This window comes from Alexandromys fortis, unplaced genomic scaffold (assembly GCF_014885135.2).
Source record: "Alexandromys fortis isolate MF-2015 unplaced genomic scaffold, M_Fortis_MF-2015_v1.1 scaffold_29, whole genome shotgun sequence".
In the NCBI taxonomy this organism is placed as follows: Eukaryota; Metazoa; Chordata; class Mammalia; order Rodentia; family Cricetidae; genus Alexandromys; species Alexandromys fortis.
Genome location: NW_026067891.1, coordinates 4,867,330 through 4,887,733, shown reverse-complemented (window position 1 = coordinate 4,887,733; position 20,404 = coordinate 4,867,330). Strand labels below are relative to the sequence as shown.

At 42.3% G+C, this 20,404-nt stretch overlaps 1 protein-coding gene across 3 annotated transcripts in view; it reads right to left on the bottom strand.

Annotated features, from left to right (window-relative positions):
• Positions 1-20,404, bottom strand: part of Pdpk1 (3-phosphoinositide dependent protein kinase 1) — a 67,817-nt gene that overhangs the window by 5,830 nt on the left and 41,583 nt on the right. For all 3 annotated transcript variants that reach the window (XM_050163245.1, XM_050163326.1, XM_050163397.1), the window contains 7 exons: positions 19,323-19,398; positions 16,317-16,385; positions 15,960-16,056; positions 13,925-14,098; positions 10,439-10,656; positions 1,114-1,171; positions 65-217 (listed from right to left, as the gene is read on the bottom strand). In XM_050163245.1, the coding sequence (XP_050019202.1) occupies positions 65-217; positions 1,114-1,171; positions 10,439-10,656; positions 13,925-14,098; positions 15,960-16,056; positions 16,317-16,385; positions 19,323-19,398 (845 nt within the window). The remainder of the gene's footprint in view (positions 1-64; positions 218-1,113; positions 1,172-10,438; positions 10,657-13,924; positions 14,099-15,959; positions 16,057-16,316; positions 16,386-19,322; positions 19,399-20,404) is intronic.

Below are 20,404 nucleotides of genomic sequence, written 5' to 3'. Positions count from 1 at the left end.
TCCAACCGAGATGCAGAAGCTTGTGGTGACACTACAATCAGAGGCCTTATAGGGAGAAACTCACCGTGTGGACAAAAAAAGTTTTAAAATTCTTGGCCTCTGGTCGAAGTTCTTGTGACCATGGAATTTCACCTTTCAAGACTTTGTTGACAGGATCAACATAATATAAATGTGGCCCTTCTGTGAGTAATAACTGCCGTCGTCTTGCAAATAAACCCTGGTACAAATAAATAAACAAACTGATCAAGGCACTGATGAGACTAACTTATAAGTAGTGTAGGGCATAGTGACTGCCAGCTGTCCATTCACCTAAGACACTTCCTCCTCAACCTAAGCCCAGCATCTTACATCAAGAAAAGACAAGTGCGGGTCTCTGCTGTTTAGCTCACAATATGCCCATCGATGGATAGCTTGTAGTCTCCCCTGATCCTTCAGCTTCTCTCAGGCACAGAGTCCACCCTTGGCAGGCCAGGCCTCAGTTCACTTTGACGGAGATTCTCACTTCCAGAGTATACACAGTCAAGAAGGATGCTAGGAAGTCCTTGTTAGCAGAGTCTGATATGTTCTGCACTATCTGTTGTCCATAAAATGTAATAAACAACAAGACAGTGGTGGCCTATACCTTTAATTCCAGGACTCAGGAGACAGAGGCAGGCAGATCTCTGTGAGTTCAAGGCCAGTCTGGTCTACAGAACCAGCTCCAAAACAGCCATGGCAACATAGTGAGACCCTGTCTCAAAAACGAATAAACAAATACGCTTAATAAACAACAACCCCTGTATTTTCAAATCTTCTAATGAAAGACTACTTGCTGAGTTCTCAGAAATGATACATCCTCCTCAATGTGACAGAAACCTTAGCATAGTGAGATGAGCATCGTGTGACCATGAGAAACCATACCCTGTGACTAGAGCGTAAGGCTGGCTTTCCAAACGCCCACACTGCTTCCCTGAGAGCCTGAGTGTTCCCAGTTATAAAATCTAGAGATGATCTCTAAAGATCAGGCCAAAATGCCATATCCAACGAACCATGGCAGGACCCCAGGATGAAGAACTGATCTGATCTGAAGCAATAGGAAGTCACAGGATGAAGAACATCAGGGACTTGACTCACCTTTCGCTTATCCACCGGGCCCATTTTTAATATTAGATTATTTTCTACAAACTGGTGCCTAAAAAAGAAAGAAATAAGAATGAGACAGCAGTTCTCCAAACACTGCCCTTCGGATAAACTCCACAGGGCCTCTATAGACTTTTTATCAGTCAAGTTTGCCCCCCGACTCTACCACAGTTGCAGCCTCTTTTCAGGAGATACTCCAGATGTGTGATGCAATGTGTGCAGATTTTATCTATACATGTGGTCCAGAGTCTACATTGCTAGAGTCATCTGCACAGTAGAGGAAGGCTGGGAGAGAACGCCACAGAAACATCATCCTAATCACCACCCTCATTTTAAAATGCTGCAGTGGGGCTGGGTGGGGTGTGCACAACTGTAATCCTAGCACTTGGGAGACAAAGGCAGGCAGAGGTTTAGATGCCACTGCAAATCAATATTAGAATCCATAAATTACTTCCCAAATCAGGACACCTAACAGTGCCTAGAGTCCAGAGTTCTAGAGAAGCACAAATCCTTAAAAAATAACTTCAGAATTTCTTTTCTGAGGTGAGGTGTATTGCCTAGTGGTATAGGGGTATTTAACATGCACCAGGTGCTAAGGTTTTCAATTCCCAAGATGAGCCAGGCGGTGGTGGCGCACGCCTTTAATCCTAGCACTTTAATCGAGGCAGAGGCAGGCGGATCTCTGTGAGTTCGAGGCCAGCCTGGTCTACAAGAGCTAGTGCCAGGACAGGCTCCAAAGCTACAGAGAAACCCTGTCTCGAAAAAACTTAAAAAAAAAAAAATTCCCAAGATGGTGATGGGGTGGGGTTTCCCCCCCCAATATTTTTACCATATTGAAAAAAAAAATTATTCAAATATGCCAAGAACTTGGTCTGACCAGGGGCCTCAAACCAGACCCATGACTCTTTGCAATAAACACTTGCAAACAGAGATATATGGACCAAGGAATATACAGCATGACTTGCTGGGTCGCTGTATGACTCATGGGGTCACAGTGCAGCTTCCCTGTTGAGACTTTTAATTCCCTCCCCCCCTTTTTAAAAATTTTTTTTTTTAAATCTCATTTTATTTTCTTCATTTTTTTCCTCATATTCTGGGGGAGGGGGTGCAGGGTGGAAGGCAGATGTGAAGGGACAGGGATTGAATAGGATCGAGATACACGATGTGAAAAACAAATAGAATAAATAAAGTTTATTAATTTAAAAAAATGGTCTGAGGTTCTGCAAGTAAAAGCATCTGATGACCAAGTTCAATCCCTGGGAAGCACATGGTAGAAGGAAAAAGCTAACTCCCTTAAGCTACCCTATGACTATTACACGTGTACTACAGCATGAACATTTGGAAGGAGAAAAGTAATTCTTCCAAGTTCCTCTGACATCCATGTGTACAAACAATAAATAGATAATGCTAAAATTTTTTCAAAGATTTATTATTTATACGGTGTTTTGCCTGCATGCCAGAAGAGGGCGCCAGAACTCATTTTAGATGGTTGTGAGCCACCATGTGGGTGCCGGGAATTGAACTCAGGACCTCTGGAAGAACAGCCAGTGTTCTTAACCTCCGAGCCATCTCTCCAGCCCCTAAACAATTTTCTTAAAGAATTTAGCTTGACTTACTACATGAGCAGCATGTATACTTCTGTCTCCTCAGAGTCAAAGATGGTTTAACATCTAATATTGCTTTATTGGGGTTAAAGCTACCTTTAAAATACCTCTCATCGTCCCCCCACCTTTTTTTATGACACTATGACAGAACCCATTGCTTTATGTATCCAGGAAAGCACTCTTCCCACCTGAGCTACAGTTAAGCCCTATGCCCTGTCTAATGCCACTTCTACTATAAATACAAAATACTCATTTTCTATCTGAAAATTGTCTAAGTCAAGCATGTAGACACTCTGAAACCTCCCTGAGGAGCCAGAGCACTTCGAGGCCTCACTACCTGACTCATACAAAACCAACCAGACTGCCCTTCCAACTTGCAACAGGTTAGTTACTGCTTATCAGTCTGCTTTCTTTTCTTTTTTTTAATTTAATTTATTTGTTTATTTATTTATTGATTGATTGATTTTTCGAGATAGGGTTTCTCTGTAGCTTTGAAGCCTGTCCTGGTAGTAGCTCTGGAAGGAGAGTGCCTCCACTGCCCAGCCCAACCTGCTTTCTTTCTCTTTTTTTCTTCCTTTCTTCTTTCTGGTGGTAGTGGAGGTAGAACCTAAGGCAAACATTCTATCACTGAACCATATTCCCAGCTCTGTTTATCTACTTTGAAAAGATTACTTCAAAGACTCATTTGGACTTTATAAAAAAAAATTATAGGCCAGGGTGGTAGGGGCACAAGCCTTTAAATCCCAGAACTCAGAAGGCAGAGGCAGGCAGATCTCTGAGTTTGAGGCCAGCCTGGTCAAAAAAGCAAGTTCCAAGACAGCCATGGCTATTAAAAAGGGAAACCCTGGCCAGGCGATGGTGGCGCACACCTTTAATCCCAGCAGTCGGGAGGTAGAGACAGACAGATCTCTGTGAGTTTAAGGCCAGCCTGGTCTACAAGAGCTAGTGCCAGGACAGGAACCAAAAAAAAAAACAAAAAAAAAAAAAACCCTGTCTCAGGAAAAAAAAAGGGGGGGGGGCCTGTATGTGGTGGTGGATTATGTGCCTGATGTTTTGTCTGCCTGTAAGTCTGTGCCTGCGGAGGCCAGAAGGAGGGCTATAGGAACTGGAGTGGCAGATAATTGTGAATCAAACCCTGGTCCTCTTAATGGCTGAGCCATCTCTTCTTTACCCTATTGACTCTTTACTGCACTGTCAATCCCCACTCCTGGAGAAGCTCCAGGCACACCTTAAGCACCTTTCTCCCTGAAGATTCATAGCTAAAACTACACCTGAAATAGAGCCACAGAACTACCCAGTTCATGGTTTCCCATTCACACATAGCAATGTGGCTCTCCCAAAATAGGCAAATTCTGTCATTGGTGTCAAAGAGATGAAGACACAGAGGCTGAGGGGTTTGTTTCACCCATGGTCAATTCACAATGATAGCAATGCAAAACTCCAAAGCCTGGTTTTCTCCTCTGCTATCTGTACAGACCCCAAGACAATCCCCAGGACCTGAGCCTAAGGCCCCAAAATAGCTTCACTGTTTGTTGGAGAGCACAGTACAGCTGTAGAACTGAGAGTGGCCCCTGACACCTGAGATGTCTCCACAGAGCTGGTTGTACTTGGGTAGGTACACCTGTGGTGCTGGATAGCCAGCACTAATCTATTTCAAATGTCAGCAATCTACCCTTCAGGCCTCATTTTACCTTATTTTACTTTTTATTAGACTTGTTTGTTTTGTGTGTGTGTGTGTGTGCATGACCTGTGTACTTGGTGCCAATGATGGCCAGAAAAGACATGGAATCTCCTGGAATTAGTTATGTATGGTTGTGAACCACCACTTGTTGGAAACTGAACCTGTGTACTCTGCAAGAGCAGCCAGTGCTCTTGGCCACTGCACCATCTCTCCAGCCCAGATATCAACTTTACACTCCACTCCAATGTTCAAGGAAGCCCCATTAGCATTACTCTCTCTCAACTATAGCCTCAATCCACAGTCCAGAAAATTTCAACACCTACTTTCAAGTACTTATCCATCTGCTCTATTTTGCCTGGAACTTTCATAGAGCTGGCTGGCCTCTGCCTTCTATGCGCAGGGATTACAGGCATGTATCACCATTCCCAGCTTCAAATACTTAATTAAAAGTAATAAACTTAGCCGGGCGATGGTGGCGCACGCCTTTAATCCCAGCACTCGGGAGGCAGAGGCAGGTGGATCTCTGTGAGTTCGAGACCAGCCTGGTCTACAGAGCTAGTTCCAGGACAGGCTCCAAAGCCACAGAGAAACCCTGTCTCGAAAAAAAAAAAGTAATAAACTTGGGAGCTGGAGAGATGGCTTAGCAGTTAAAAGCACTGACAGCTCTTCCAGCATTCCTGAATTCAGTTCCCGGCAACCACACAGTGGCTCACAGGTATCTAAAATGGTATCTGATGCCTTCTTCTGGCATCCGTGCAGATAGAGAAACATATACATAAAATAAATAGATCTTTAAAATTTTTACTTTAAAAATAAATAAATAAACCTGAACCAGCCAGATGACTAGGTTATTAAAAGCTACCTCTAAACCTGACTTCCACACATGCTTTGTGGCACTGTACATGCACACACATACATAAAATTTATTAGCATCTATTAGCATACACACATGCATGTACACACATATACTCACATGTGTGTCTACAAATGATCTACTTTATACTGAGTAGTATCCCAAGCCTCCTCCTCCTCCTTTTTTAAACTGACAAAATGTTGAAGCAATTGACTTAGGCATCTGCAATCGTATGATCAGTCTTGTTTCCTGATGGTGGAAGGCACCTGCTTAATGTTTTTTTTTTTTTTAATTTTTTTAGATTTATTTATTTATTATGTATACAACATTCCTTCCATGTATGCCAGCAGGCCAGAAGAGGGCACCAGATCTCATTATAGATGGTTGTGAGCCACCATGTGGTTGCTGGGAATTGAACTCAGGACCTCTGGAGGAGCAGTCAGTGCTCCTAACCTCTAAGCCATCTTTCCAGCCCCTGCTTAATGTTCTTAAAAGGACTGTGCCAGCTAGTGCTTCACTTGTGATCTTCCCAGCTCTTAGACCTTCCACCCCAACATCTTTCCTTCAAGTGATTCTCAGAACTGTTCTCTTCACTGTGAGATGCCTCCTTTGCATATCATAGGGAACAAACTGTCTACAGTGACTCTCTGCTGGACTGGGTAGGTTAATTCTAGTTCAGTGAACTGCCAGCCTAGTTCTATAGTGTTCCTCTGCTATCCATAATCTTCTTATGGTGTTCCTCTGCTATGCTATAACCTCCTTACCAACTGATTCCTCTATGATGGTGGAAGCCAGAAAGAATGACATGGATCTGCAGTTCCTGCAACCATGTCTCCCTCAACTATCTCCAGTTTTTAGTTTATGTGTATGAGTTCTTCACCAGTGGTAGTTAGAATGAAAATGGCCCAATAGGCTCATATATTTGAATAATTAGTCACCAAGGAGTGAAACTGAAAGGACTAATAGGTGTGGCCTTGTTGAAGGAAGTATGTCACTAAAGGTGGGCTTTGAGGTTTCAAAAGCCTATAACTGACCCAGTCTGTCTGTCTCTGCCTGCAGATCAGGATGTAAAGTTCCCAGCTAGTCCCACAAACCTTCATGTAGCCATGCTTCCTCCCCACCATGATGATAATGAACTAAGCCCCTATTAAATGCATTCTCTTATAAAACTAAGATTCCATGGGCTGGAGAGATGGCTCAGAGGTTAAGAGCATTGCCTGCTCTACCAAAGGTCCTGAGTTCAATTCCCAGCAACCACATGGTGGCTCACAACCATCTGTAATGGTGTCTGGTGCCCTCTTCTGGCCTCCAGGCATACACACAGACAGAACACTGTATACATAATAAATTAATAAATAAATATTTAAAAAAAAAACAACTAAGATTCCACCTTATTTTTTCTTTTTTAGATTTATTTTAGTATATGAGCCTGCATGTATATATGTGCAGTACATGCATGCCTGGTGCCTGCAAAGGTAAGAAAAAGAGTACTGGATCTCCTGGAACTGAAGTTATGGATGGTTGTGAGACACCATACGAGTGTTGGGAATTGAGCCTGAGTTCTCTACAGTAGCAACAAGCGTTCTTAACCACTGAGCCATTTCTCCAGGCCCTTTCCAACAAACCTAGGATTCACCAATTTGGCTAGTTTGGCTGGCTAGCAAGCTGTTGATCAGAGATCAGACTATTTCTTCCTCTCCAGCACTGGGAATGCAGATGTGCATTTCCATATCTAATCCTTTATGAGGTTGCTGGGGATTGAACCCAGGTCCTCAAGCTTGCACAACAAGGATTTTACCGACTCAGCCATCTCCACAGACCCTTACACCTTTTTAGACTTAAATGGTGCTGCCGTGGCTAAGAAAAAAAAATATTTTAAGTCAATGATCCATGTTCACATTTGAATTATAAATGTTCATTTACTTTATAAAAGTATTAATATCAAAAGTAGCTATTTTAGATAAAATTTACAGAACTTTACAGTATTTTTTAATATTTTTTAATACTATCACAAAACAGGCCAACAAAATTTATTTGTATTTCTATCTATATAGGCAAATGGTCAGGATTTGAAAGTAATGACTTACTAGATAATTAAAATTATAAAGTAATTATAGCATGTATAACTGAAGATTGCTCATTAAGAATATAGTAGAAATAAAATACATTAATTTCAAAATTTTAAGTCATAATCCTACTACAGAAAATATCATATACATACATTCTATATACTGTCAAGATAATGTCCACCCTCCAGTATGTGGTCACTGAAAAACTCCACTGCATACTAGCAGCAAATAACAGTAAGAAGAGATAAATATTATCTTAGTATTAACATATTAGTTTTGTCATAAAAAAGACAGTAAATCCAATGAAGCTCTCTGCAGAGGCATCATTTTCCACATGATGTGGAATTCCCTTCTGTATGTTATGATATGAATGTTTTATTAACATTGGTTAATAAAGAAGCTGTTTCGGCCAATGGTTTAGTAGAGTAAAGTCAGGTGGGAAATCTGAACAGAGGCATAGAGAGAGAATAGGCAGAGTCAAGGAGACACCATGTAGCTGCTGAAGGAGGCAGACACCATGTAGCTGCTCAGGAAGCAAGAGGTAACAAACCACAAGCCTCATAGTAGAATATAGAATAATAGAAATGGGCTAATATGTGAGAGTTAGCTAGAAATACACTTAAGACATCGGCCAAACAGTGTTCTAATTAATATAGTTTCTGTGTGAAATTCAGGTCTGGGTGGCTGGGAAACGAATGAGCAATCTCTGCTAATACACATAGAGCTGCAATCTTTTTTGTTTATTTGTTTGTTTGTTTTGATTCTGGTTTTCTAGACAGGCTCTCTGTAGCCTTGAAGGTCCTGAGCTAATTGTAGACCAGGCTGGCCTCAAACTCAAGATTTCTCCTGTCTCTGCCTCTGGAGTGCTGGGAATAAAGGGGTTCCCAACTATGGCCTGGCTCTAGACCTGAAATCTTAAGGCTAGAGAATCCCAAACCCAAAAGAAGTGGGCAAGTAATCTTCCTGTTCTGACGAGCACTCACAGCCCCAGGCAGAGAAGAACTCTGAAGAGATGAAACACACACCCCTGAAGACAGAGCTTCTGACTAGGCTCTTAGAGGAAGGGCTTCTGCATGAAACTCTAGAAAGCAGGACAACTGAGGATTCAGCACACACAAGCCTAGGAAGCATACACACAAAGATCCTGTTGGGAACTGTAGCTAGAACTGCTCAAATTGTTTTTATCAAAAATCTCCCTTACATGAAAGAATTGGAAAAAAAATTTACCAGCCACACTTCACATAGGGAATTAATATTTAGAACATATAAAGAAATATAAACACTTAAAAAAACTCAAACTGCCAATCAATAAATAGTTAAGAAACTAAACAGAGAGTTCTCAAAAGAAGAACCACAAATGGCTAGCACATTTTAAAGTGTTCAATATCCTTAGCCACTAGGGAAATGTAAATTAAAACTATTTCATCCCAGTTCAAACAGCCACCAACAAGAAAACAAGCCTGGTATCGCAGCACGTGACTTTAATCCCAGCCCAAGGAGGCAGAGGCAGGAGGATCTCTGTGAGTTCAAGGCCAACCTGGTCTACAGAGGGAGTTCCAGGGCAGCCAGAGCTTCAGAGAGAAACCCTGTCTCGAAATAAAAAAAAAAAAAAAAGAAAGAAAAGAAAAAGGAAAAGAAAAAGAATGCATGTGATGTGAAAGTGGAAAAGAGACTACTGGGGGTAGGAGGTGTACAGGGGTACAAACCTAGGGGTGGCAAGGGAATGGGAGAAAGAATCAGCAAAAACAAAGTACATATGGAAATACCATGATGAAGCCATGTTAATTAAAAAATAAACAAATAAGGAGCTGGAGAGATGGCTCAGCTTTTAAGAGCATTTACAGCTCTTCCAAACGACTTGAGATTAGTTCCCAGCACCTACATTAAGTGACTCACAGCTACCAATCATTCAGCTCTAGGGGACCCAACATCCCTGGCTTCCCCAGGTACCTGCACTCATGTGCACAGACCCACACATACACATAATTAAAAATAATAAAAAGAGAAATAAAAATAAATCAAAAACAAAAATTCTTTTCCATCCCTGATAGTAATACTACCTTAGGGAGCAGGGAGTTAAAGGACAAATTTAAACTCCCAGAATTGTAGATTGTTTCTAGGAGCAGTATCTATATTTAATTTTTCTAGAGAAAATAAGTTTTGATGGCAAGACAGTTTAGTCTTAGCCATCTGCATGTCACTGGAAAAGCTACTTAGGGTTCTTCTCCCTCTTCATAAAGTTGAGTCCTGTGCATTCTCCTTCCTGCCTTAACAAACCCTCAATTTTCCTCCTCCCATTGCACTCAAATAGACCCCTAAGTGTAATGGGAGTAGACATGCTCAAAATATATTAGATCCATGTATAAAATTGTCAAAGAATAAAATTTTAAAGTAAAAGCATAAAAATACTATAAGAAAATAAAGGTAGTCAGGGATATGGCACACATCTTTAATCCTAGCACTTGGGAGGCAGAGGCAAATATATCTGTACTGTATCTGTATCAATTTGAGGCCAGTGTAGTCTATACTGCTAGTTCCAGTCTATATTGCTAGGTAGGACTTTGTCTCAAAAAAAACAAGAACAAAGAGGGTGCAGATGCCAGGTAAAAATACTGAAGCCCTTTCAGGAGACTTGGAAGGAAAACAAGATTAAAACAGGAACAGGTTAGATGGACATCGTAAAAATTTTCAACTATGGGCTGGAGAGATGGCTCAGAGGTTAAGAGAACTGACTATTCTTCCAGAGGTCATGAGTTCAATTCCCAACAACCACATGGTGGCTCACAACCATCTGTGATGAAATCTGGTGCCCTCTTCTGGCCAGCAAGCATACAGACAGACAGAACACTGTATACATAATAAATAAATAAATCCTTAAAAATAAATAAATATTAAAAAAATTTTCATATATCCACCAGCAGACTGAGAGGTAAGCTGAAGAAAATGTTGACAGAGAATGGCTTTCATATATAGTCTTAAAATCAATTTTTAAAAATGTAAAAATATAAGAACACAATGTAATTCAAGTCCCAGCTGCAGAGGTGAGGCAGGACAAGCAACGTGCCCATGTCTGATTACTTTTAGGTAGGGTGCTAATGCCTATAGTTCTTACCAAGGGTTTCCACCGGCTTGCTTTTCCAATAACAACCTTTTTTCATCTTCTGAAAACTGTAAGTCTAGTTCAAAAGAGTTAGTGTCCAAATCATGGATGTACTGCTCTATGTTGCTGCCCGACCTCTGGGGCAGGCTGGTATCCACCGCAGATAGGGAGTGGGAAGAGGAGGAGGATGACACCTGCATGCAGCCAAATTGACTCAGGAGATTGTCATACTGCAAGAAAAAAAGGAAGGAGAGATGTACCTTAATTTGTCTGTAAGGTCAAAGACTCCCTCCCACATTGCCTGGCCCCCACAGCGGCTCACAACCTGGTAAGCTTACACACACTTCAAAGGTGTATATAGACAGATTCTCCTCCAATAGCCATTTGGCCACTGAACCAAGGCAAGGCTGGACCTTCTTGCTACAGGTTCCTCTTCTGACAGAAACAGGGGTCAGAGAGGGGCTACACTGCATCCTTCATCTCCAGGGAGAAGGAACCTGGAACCCTTATCCAGCACAGTACCCCAAGGAAGGAACCTCTACAGCAGCTACCTTCTGGCATGGAACTCAGTGCTTGAGCACACTTCTCTTTTATTCCTGGGATCTTAGTTAGGTTCCAGAGTCACTGCATAGTCTCATTTAACATTTGTTTTTTTTTTTTTTTTAAATATTCTTTAATCTTAGCAATGGTTCTAGAAAAATACAAGCCAGTGTTGACACAGAAAGCAGAACTATTCACAACATGCCATGGGCAGTTCATTCTAGCACACTTCCAGGCAATGACAGGGCCAAAGATCTTTGAGCATAGATAAAGGTAGCTATGGTCACCTTGGGCAGCCAGCACAGGCTTCTTACTCCTGAGTCCTGCCTTCTATACCCTGAGACTCCAGAAAGAGTCCTAGCTACTACTCTACAGAGGTCAGCCCCTCCCGCTGCAGATTCTGTAAGTCCTATGCCCACCTTGCTGTTGCCCAGTGGCACTCTGCAGAATTTATGCTTCCACAGACTCAAGCAGTCACAGCTCCAGATTCACACCCTAGAGTACTGTTTCTACTTCATTCCTAGAGGTTTCCCAGTGAGAGAAATGATGTACCTGCATCAGTTTACAGAAGCTACTACTATACTTCCACTGGGAGGAGGGGTGTCCCCACAAAAACTTTTAAAGCAATTAAAATGACTCCAATTTCTGACATAGAAACTGAAGCTCAGAATCGCATTCCTCTGGCCAACACTGACTTTAAAAGCTTCTCCACATCACTGAGCTGCTCCAGTCATGAAAAAGGAATACTTAAAGAACAGACTTCCTCTGTCCCAGCATTCCCCAGGCCCAGTCTGTCTAAAGGTGAACTTTGACACAGACTGTTCTATGCCTAGATGCTTATGAAGCCCTTAAATCACACTGGAAGAGCTAAGCAGCCACCCAACCAAACCATGTTGCTGCCATTGAGAGAGCAAGATCATACAGGTAGAAGTCAAAGCTTTCCATAAAAAAAAGCCCTGTCGGGGCTAGAGAGCTGGCTCAGAGGTTAAGAGCATTGCCTGCTCTTCCAAAGGTCCTGAGTTCAATTCCCAGCAACCACATCGTGGCTCACAACCATCTGTAACGGGGGCTGATGCCCTCTTCTGGCCTGCAGGCGTACACACAGAAAGAATATTGAACACATAATAATCTGTGAGTCCCAGGCTAGCCTGGTCTACAGAGCTAGTTCTTTGGGGGGAAAAAAAAAACCCACAAAAAAAAAAAGCCCTGTCTTCAACAATGCAGCTAGGGGTACATGCATGTAGAAATACACATGAAATAATGATCCTGACTGCTAAGATTGAAGATAAGGGAGCCTATACAGCTCTTTCGTAGATCAGCTGCCTTTGGCAGTGACAGTAAGGGACTGAGTACATAGGCTGAAGGACTACCTGCCAGTCCTAGTTAACTTCTACAGGAGTAACAGTTTTAGTAAAGAGGACCCCAAGGTTTCCATCAGCACTCTCTATTATGACCCAAAAGGACACAACTCATGAGCATTTAGGAAGCAAGTAGGGCAGGGGGAGGAGCTCCTAGCTCAGGGCCTGAGTATGCTGCAGCAGGCATACGCAGAAACTGGCCAATCAGCAGAGATGCACTTGAGTTCCACTCCCTACATTTTAGGAGAAAATGGAGATATGCCAAACAGCAAGTAAAAGACAGAAAATTCCTTGATCTATAAGAGGCAAAAAAAACAGCAATGGTTTTAGTTTAGCTTTAGAAGACCCTCTTTGTTTGTTTTTTTTTTGTTTGTATGTTTGTTTTGTTCTGAGACAACACCTAACTTTGTAGCCAGACTGACCATGACCTCTCAATCTTGGTATTTATTATTTTATGTATACAGGACTTGTGTGTGTGTGTGTGTGGGCATACATGTGTGTACCTAGTGCTCCCAGAGGCCAGAAAAGGTGTCGGATTGCCTGGGACTAGAATTACAGACAGTTGTGAGCCAATATGTGGGTACTGAGAATCAAACTCACAATCTACACAAGGACAAAAAGTTCTCTTAAGCACTGAGCCATCTCTCCAGCCCCAACTTTCAATCTTCTTGTCTCAGCCTTCTCAATGCTGAGAACGCCCAGCCCTTAACCCCCACAAGCCTGGCTGCTTTGGAAGGCTTTTAGAGAAATGTCAGAATTGCTCAGTCAATTGAATAGAACTCCATGAATGACAACTGGTTAGATAAAATAAGTTAAGAAAACAGAAATCAAATGAGAAAAATTGACTTGAATCAATGACTGTTTAAAATAATTTAAATATGGAGGTCACAATGGGAGCAGAATCTGGGTAAGACTGAAATTGTGGAGGCAAACTATAGTTTCTTATTTCTGTCTCGTTTGTTGGTGTTTCTAATTTTTTCTTGTATAAAAAGTTTTTAAAAATTGTGTCTGTAGTCAATTATTTGGAGGCAAGCTGCTTTAAAGCCAGTAATAGCATAAACCCAAGGCGGTGGTACCCCTGAAACAGAGCAGGTACCTATTGCTGAGCATCAGGCTACTGGGACTGGAGTCTACCCACCCACACCACATCCCTGGAAATTCAAATCAGTAGCATTCTGGGTTCTCTTGAAAAATAATAAGTAGTCCAGAACATTAATATATATATATATATCTCAAAAAGGATCTAAGCCAAAAGTTGTCAATGATAAGCTTCCAGGAAACCCAGTGTCAGGAGGTGAGAGATTAGGGCAAAGCACTAGTCTCTCATCCACAAGTCCAAACCACATCCTGCCTCCTCCCATCCCCATCCCCAAATAGGTAAAAGTTCACCAGCTGAGGAAATAAGAACAGGAATCAGCGCACACAAGGTGTGTTGGTCCTTTACTCATCAGAGCAAAGCATTCCACCACTACCAGGTCCACAGTATTCACTCACACATCTTAACCAGTAGTCACACAAATTACAGTCCCAAGGAATCATATCCACACAGCATGGCAAGCAGAATTCTCTTTGCCTGTACTCCCCATGGGTGCCAGCTTACGTTGCCATAGCAGTCTTCATCATCTTCTGACATGGCTGGCAAGTAAGCTGTAAGTTTTGGAGGTGTCTGCTGGTGCAGATTCTCCCATGTGATGGACTCAAAGAACGGATGAGCTTTGAGAGGCTCGTACCCTTCCATCTCTTCACAGCCTAAACGCTTTGTGGCATCTAAAACCTTAAATGACAACCAAAACATGTCACTGTCAGGTTTGAAATCTAATTATTTGTTTATTTATTTGGTGCAAGTGTTTTCAAGTTCTGAGACCTTCTGGAAAGAGTAGGGACACTGCGGTTCATACCCATGCCTGCCCATGCCATTGTGGAAAAAGCCAAGATTGACCAGGACGTTTACCTCAACCCAAGGCTCTGCCCTTTTCTTCCCACAGGTAAAATAAGTCTCAACCTCACAATAGAGGGCGGCAGCAAGTATGTTTTTAAAGTCTGCAGCTAAAAATGTTATAAGATGGGCTGGAGAGATGGCTCAGTGGTTAAGAGCATTGCCTGCTCTTCCAAAGGTCCTGAGCTCAATTCCCAGCAACCATATGGTGGCTCACAACCATCTGTAAAGAGGTCTGGCGCCCTCTTCTGGCCTTCAGGCATACAGACAGAATATTGTATACATAATAAATAAATAAATATTAAAAAAAAATGTTATAAGATGATGTGAGCTCTGGTAAGCTGACCACACACTGGGGCAGGCTCTACTCCCAAGACTAGTTGGGTAGCACAAACTGGATTTGAAGAAGAAATTCCAAAGCTGGGAAGGTATGGGAGGGTGATAATCGAAGGAACTGGGGAGTGTATATGTTGAAAACACAATGTCTGAAATTCTCAAAGGATAAAAATATTGTTTAAAAAGAGAGACAGACTTGAAAGGCAGCAGCAGGCAGATCTCTGTGAGTTCTAGACCAGCCTCATCTACAGAGTGAGTTCCAGGACTAGCTCCATAGCTACTGAGAAACCCTATCTTGAAAAACAAAAGAGAGAGAGAGAGAGAGACAGAGAGACAGAGACAGAGAAAGAAATGCTCACTATTGAAACCAAAAATGCTGTCAAGTGGGTATGGTAGTCCACACCTTTAATCCCAGCACTTGAGAGGCAGAGACAGGCAGATCTCTGTGAGTTAAGGTCAGCCTGGTCTACAAAGCAAGTATGGGGTGGGGGTGGGGATCTTTCAAAAAATAAAAAAAAAGAACAAAAACAAAAAATGCTAACTAAAAAAAGCGAAGCATGGTAGTGTATAACTATAATCCTGGCACTCAGACTAAGCAAGAAGGCTATTAAGCATTTTAAGACAACTTGGGCTGCACAGAAATACTCTGCCTCAGAGATAAATAAATGTATTCTAATACAAAGAAAAAAATTAACTGAGTGTCTCTAAGAACAAAGAATGAACAATCCGGCTCTCACTGGGTGGAACATCATATCTCTCAAAGGCTGTGGCACAGTCACTCCTATGCCTGCAAGGTTAACTCAAGCCTACTCCCTACTGAGGGCAATGAAAAAAAGCATCCAGAAGGATGGCTGGGAAGAGGCAACCTGGGGCCTATCCCGATTCCCAAAGAATTAGGAAGGAAGGAGGTCAGGATGAAAAGCTCCAAGGCAGAGATTCTGTTTCTAAACATAAAACGGCACATCTTTCTTGGGTAAACCTGTTTCTCTCTGCCTTGTTACCCAGGTTGATCTTTAAAGCCTTCCTGTAGCTTACACTCTAAAGTTAACATGGGCAGATGTCAATGAAGCAGGATTAACAGCCATCTGCCACTGGGATAATCCCAGTCACTCAGTGACAATCACTTAAAATGTGATGTTAATGAACACATGCAAAACAATATAGTAACTTCCTCTCTTATTAAAGTCAAGAATTAGGTATTGGGAAAGTGAAAGAGATTATAATGAGATGAAATGAAAATATTTGACTATCTATAGCACTGTCTACCTTAAGCACATTTTTCAAAAGGATACCCATGAGTGCAACGAAAGTCAGGAGGTAGCAATGATGATTGCTCTCACCACAGAAGATTCAAAATACTTACCAAGAGTTTTTCCACAAGATCTCTTGCCTTAGGAAAGAATTTCTCTGGGAAATCATATTCCAGCTTAATAATCTTCTGAAATATAAGATATTCATTTCTGTGAATTAAAAAAAAAATGTTGCTGTTTGAGCAAGAGTCAAATCTCTAGTACTAGGTGTACTTTTACAGAACAACCCAACATCACCCTCACCTCCCAGGACAGCTCTTACTAAAACCCCCAAGCACCGCATATTTATAAGTTATGGTGGAAGTTTGTCCCCACTGGGTACAACCTTCGTCCAGATTTCCCAGTAGTTGTTGGCAGTGGGGTATGCTGTGATAGGCTCAGAAGTCTGAGATGTACAGAATCCCTCTTACCCGGCTCTGAACGGTGGAAGTCCTGCCACAAGCTGATAGATTATACATCCAAGAGCCCAAAGGTCTGAACTTTAAGGTAGGAAAAATACAAAGAAAAAATGGCATTGGTGTAATTTAAATGACAAATAAGGCTCGTTTTACTGTCTCTGTCTATACCACCCTACCTTCAGCTTCCAATGTACTTCTATCCCTTAAGACCAGGTATGTAGGAAGTTTGAATTTGCTTTTCTGGGCATCTTCTATGGTATTATTCTTGGCAGGAACAACTACCAAATGGTTCAGCTCCCCTGAAGATAACTATTACAAGTTAAAAACTTCTATACATGTCCTTGTCTCACTCTAACACCTAGCTTACTTTTTTTTTTTTTGGTTTTGGTTTTGGTTTTGGTTTTGGTTTTCCGAGACAGGGTTTCTCTGTGGCTTTGGAGCCTGTCCTGGAACTAGCTCTGTAGACCAGGCTGGTCTCGAACTCACAGAGATCCGCCTGCCTCTGCCTCCCTAGTGCTGTGATTAAAGGCGTGCGCCACCATGCCCGGCTAAGCTTACTATTTTCTATTCCTGGTTTTCTTTAGTGCTTTCTCTAGGTAAAATAGGGGGAGAGGAAGAAAAAAAAAAAAAAAACAAGTAGCAAAGTAGCTACAAAGAAGTAGAAGAAGGGCCAGTGTAAGACCAATCCACCTGGACCTCTCAGGTCTCCTCTAGAATGTGGGAACTAAAGCAGTAAGGGCTTGGGTAGTTTCTCCTCTGTGAACTATCTTAGCATTATGTCATTTGCATTTGGCTCTGGAAGCAGCATATCAAGGCGTTCTAAAGTCTCAGATGAGGCAAGTCTTGAAACCCTGAAGCAGGAACTCCAGAGTTCCAGCTGTCTGTTTTATCAGAGTGATGAGAGGGTAAACCTGAGGTCAAGGGCCTATACCATCCCCAGGGTATATATAGGCAAATCAGCACCACCCCTAGAACATGACAGTTCAATAAAGTAAGAAAAGCCTTCTTCTTCAGCAACAATATATACTGAGAAACTGAAAAATAGCACCCATCACTTAGCACTGCTGACATTGGCCAGATCATCTTCACATTAAAGTATGCTAAATGATATCCCTGGCCTTCATCCATTATAAGCCAACACACCCTACCCCAAGCTGCGACAGTTAAAAAGTTAAGGGCTGGAGAGACAGCTCAGTGGTTAAGAGTACTTGCTACTCTTGCAGAAGACCCAGGTTCAGTTCTCAGTACCTGTAATGGCAGCTCACAATTATAATTTCAGTCTTCTCTGGTCTTTTGCAAGCACTGGATACATATATGATAAACATACATACATAGAGGCAAATATTAATACACACTAAAAAAAAACAACAAAGAGGGTCTGGAGAGATGGCTTGGTGGTTAAGAGCACTGCCTGACCTTCTGAAGGTCCTGAGTTCAGTTCCCAGCAACCACATGGTGGCTCACAACCATCTGTAATGAGATCTGGCGCCTTCTTCTGGCCTGCCAGCATACATGCAGACAAAATACCAAGAATACTGTCTACATAATAAATAAATAGATTAAAAAAAAAAAAAAGATCTGACCCAGTACAACTATCTTAGTTGTAGAATTAAGTTAAGAACTCAAATTCTGATGCGATTCTTTGTCTCTTTGGGCACACCTCTAGATTTTCCAAAGCTGTCAGTGCTACCTAACCAGATTCATGCATTCATTTACACAGGTGACCCCTTGCAACCTGTTAGAGTAGAATACCTATGTTCAGAACTCACAAAAGGCCAGACAGCTGGGGCTAAACCAGATACAAAGCAGTTTACCGCAAGACGAGAAGCACCCAGTCATAAGGAACAGACCCTGTCTCCTGAATCTGCTCTCCACACCTCGAATCCACATCCTAATGTGGCTCCTTAGTCACCAAGACAGAGCCTTGAACTGGCATGGCCTTAGGCCACTGACTCCCTCCAGAATGACCCTTCTTTATTTTTAATGTCTGATCTTTAGATAAATAAATAGATAGATGACTATATAAACAAATAAATTAGTAGGTGGATCCCTACCCCTTGGAGCCTGGAGAAATGGCTTAGTGGTTAAGAGCACTGATTTCTTCTAGAGGACCCAGGTTCCATTCCCTGAACCTTACATGGTGGTTTACAACCATCCATAACTCCAGTTTCAAGGTATCTGACATCCTCTTCTAGTCTCCAGGGATACCACACATGCCCACGGTACACAGATATACACATAGGCAAAACCCCACACACATTAAAAACAAGCAAAAAAACAATAAAAAAATTGTTCCAGTGCCAGTCTCTACATCACTCTACATACTCCAAATTTCTGATATGCATGACTGAGGCCTCCAAGAAGATTCAGCTGCATCTCTCAAACAACCTCAAGGCTAACCCATGGCTATAAGCCCTGGGCTCGAAATTTCTTCCTTCAGTCTCTCCAGGGCTTCTATCCACCTCCAAAGAACCCACTGCACTACAATAAGCATAGGCCTGCTGTAATCCTGTGGCATGGCAGCCACACTTACCCACTGCACAGCTTTTCTAAATGAAGCTTCCTACACCAAAATCAACAACCAGCAAGGAATCATCCATTATAAAAACAGAATGCATACATAGCAAATGGCAAATACATGTTTTAAAAAAGCAGAAGACTAACTTCTTTGAGTGTCACTCTGTAGCGCTAGCTGGTCTGGGAACTTGTTATATAGACTAAGACAGCTTTGAGATCCACCTGCCTCTGACCCTGAGCATTAGGATTAAAGGCGTGCACCACCATGCCCAACCATTTTTGTTTGCTTTGAGACAAGGTTTCACCATATCCATCGCTGACTAATCATGATTCTCCTAATTCATCCTTTGGGATTATAAGGGATGTATCACCGTACCAGGCTCATACTTAGCTATTTAAGACCTACTAAAGTCTCTCTTTCACATAGTAATTCCTCATGACTAAACCTAGTAGATATCACAGAGAAAAGGGAAGGGCTAAGTTATATTGAAAACAAGTTACCTCTTACACGCCGACTTCTCTGTGAGCAGCTCTGGAGAAACATACTGTGCTGTTCCTACAAATGAGTTGGCCCTGGCTAAGTATGGGAGGAAAAAAAGAAAAGGTCATACTTGAAAATACAATCCTTGGCCCCCAACCACCCTGGCTCTCCTGTGTATTCTTCAGAGTGTCAATATCTAACTATAGCAGATGGGAGGTGGCTGTCAGCTCAGCTGGTCACCTGGACTAGACTGAGCAACCAAAGGACTACTAAGGATACCTGCTATATTCTATCCACCTGACACCTCCTACTAACAACCAGCTGTAGGAGGTACTCATCACATTCATCCATCGTCTTGCCACTAGAGCAAAGCAATGTAAGGATAGAGGTCCTGTCTGTAGTACTCACTGTTGGGCCTGTAGCATCTAGATACCCACTGAACACACAGCGGGCACAAATAAACAGCTGCAGATCAGAGACCATTTTCTTTTTAGTCACCAGTAGCTTGGGCATTCAAGATAACTAGAGCAAAAAGATGTAGCTTCCAGCCCAGGGACTGTCTACACTCCACTGCTTATAGTCCTAGCCCATGAGACACTCATCTGCAAGCCACAGAGTAGACACCAGACGCTTTGAAGCCACATTAGCGTCCACATCCATTCACTCCAGGCCCCTGAGGAACATAAGAACTCAGCTTCCATGTGGCAGATACAGCAGGGCTACATTTTTATACTTTTTTTGTTTGTTTGTTTTTCAAGACAGGGTTTCTCTGTAGCTTTGGAGCCTGTCCTGGAACTAGCTCTTGTAGACTCGAACTCAGAGATCCGCCTGTCTTTGCCCCCAAGTGCTGGTCCAGGGGGACAGGGACATGGATAGGCACGCCATGCAGACTGAGGTTGGATATTTAGTGGGTTATGGAATGGAAGGGGGAGAAGGAGAAGGAGAGAGAGAGAGAGAGAGAGAGAGAGAGAGAGAGAGAGAGAGAGAGAGAGAGAGTGAGTGGGAGGTGAGGAGAGAGAGAGACCCTCTCCAGAAAGTCCAGATAACAAGGTAGTAATTCTGATTTTCCTCATGGTAGAGCTCCTGCGTGGTACGCATGGAT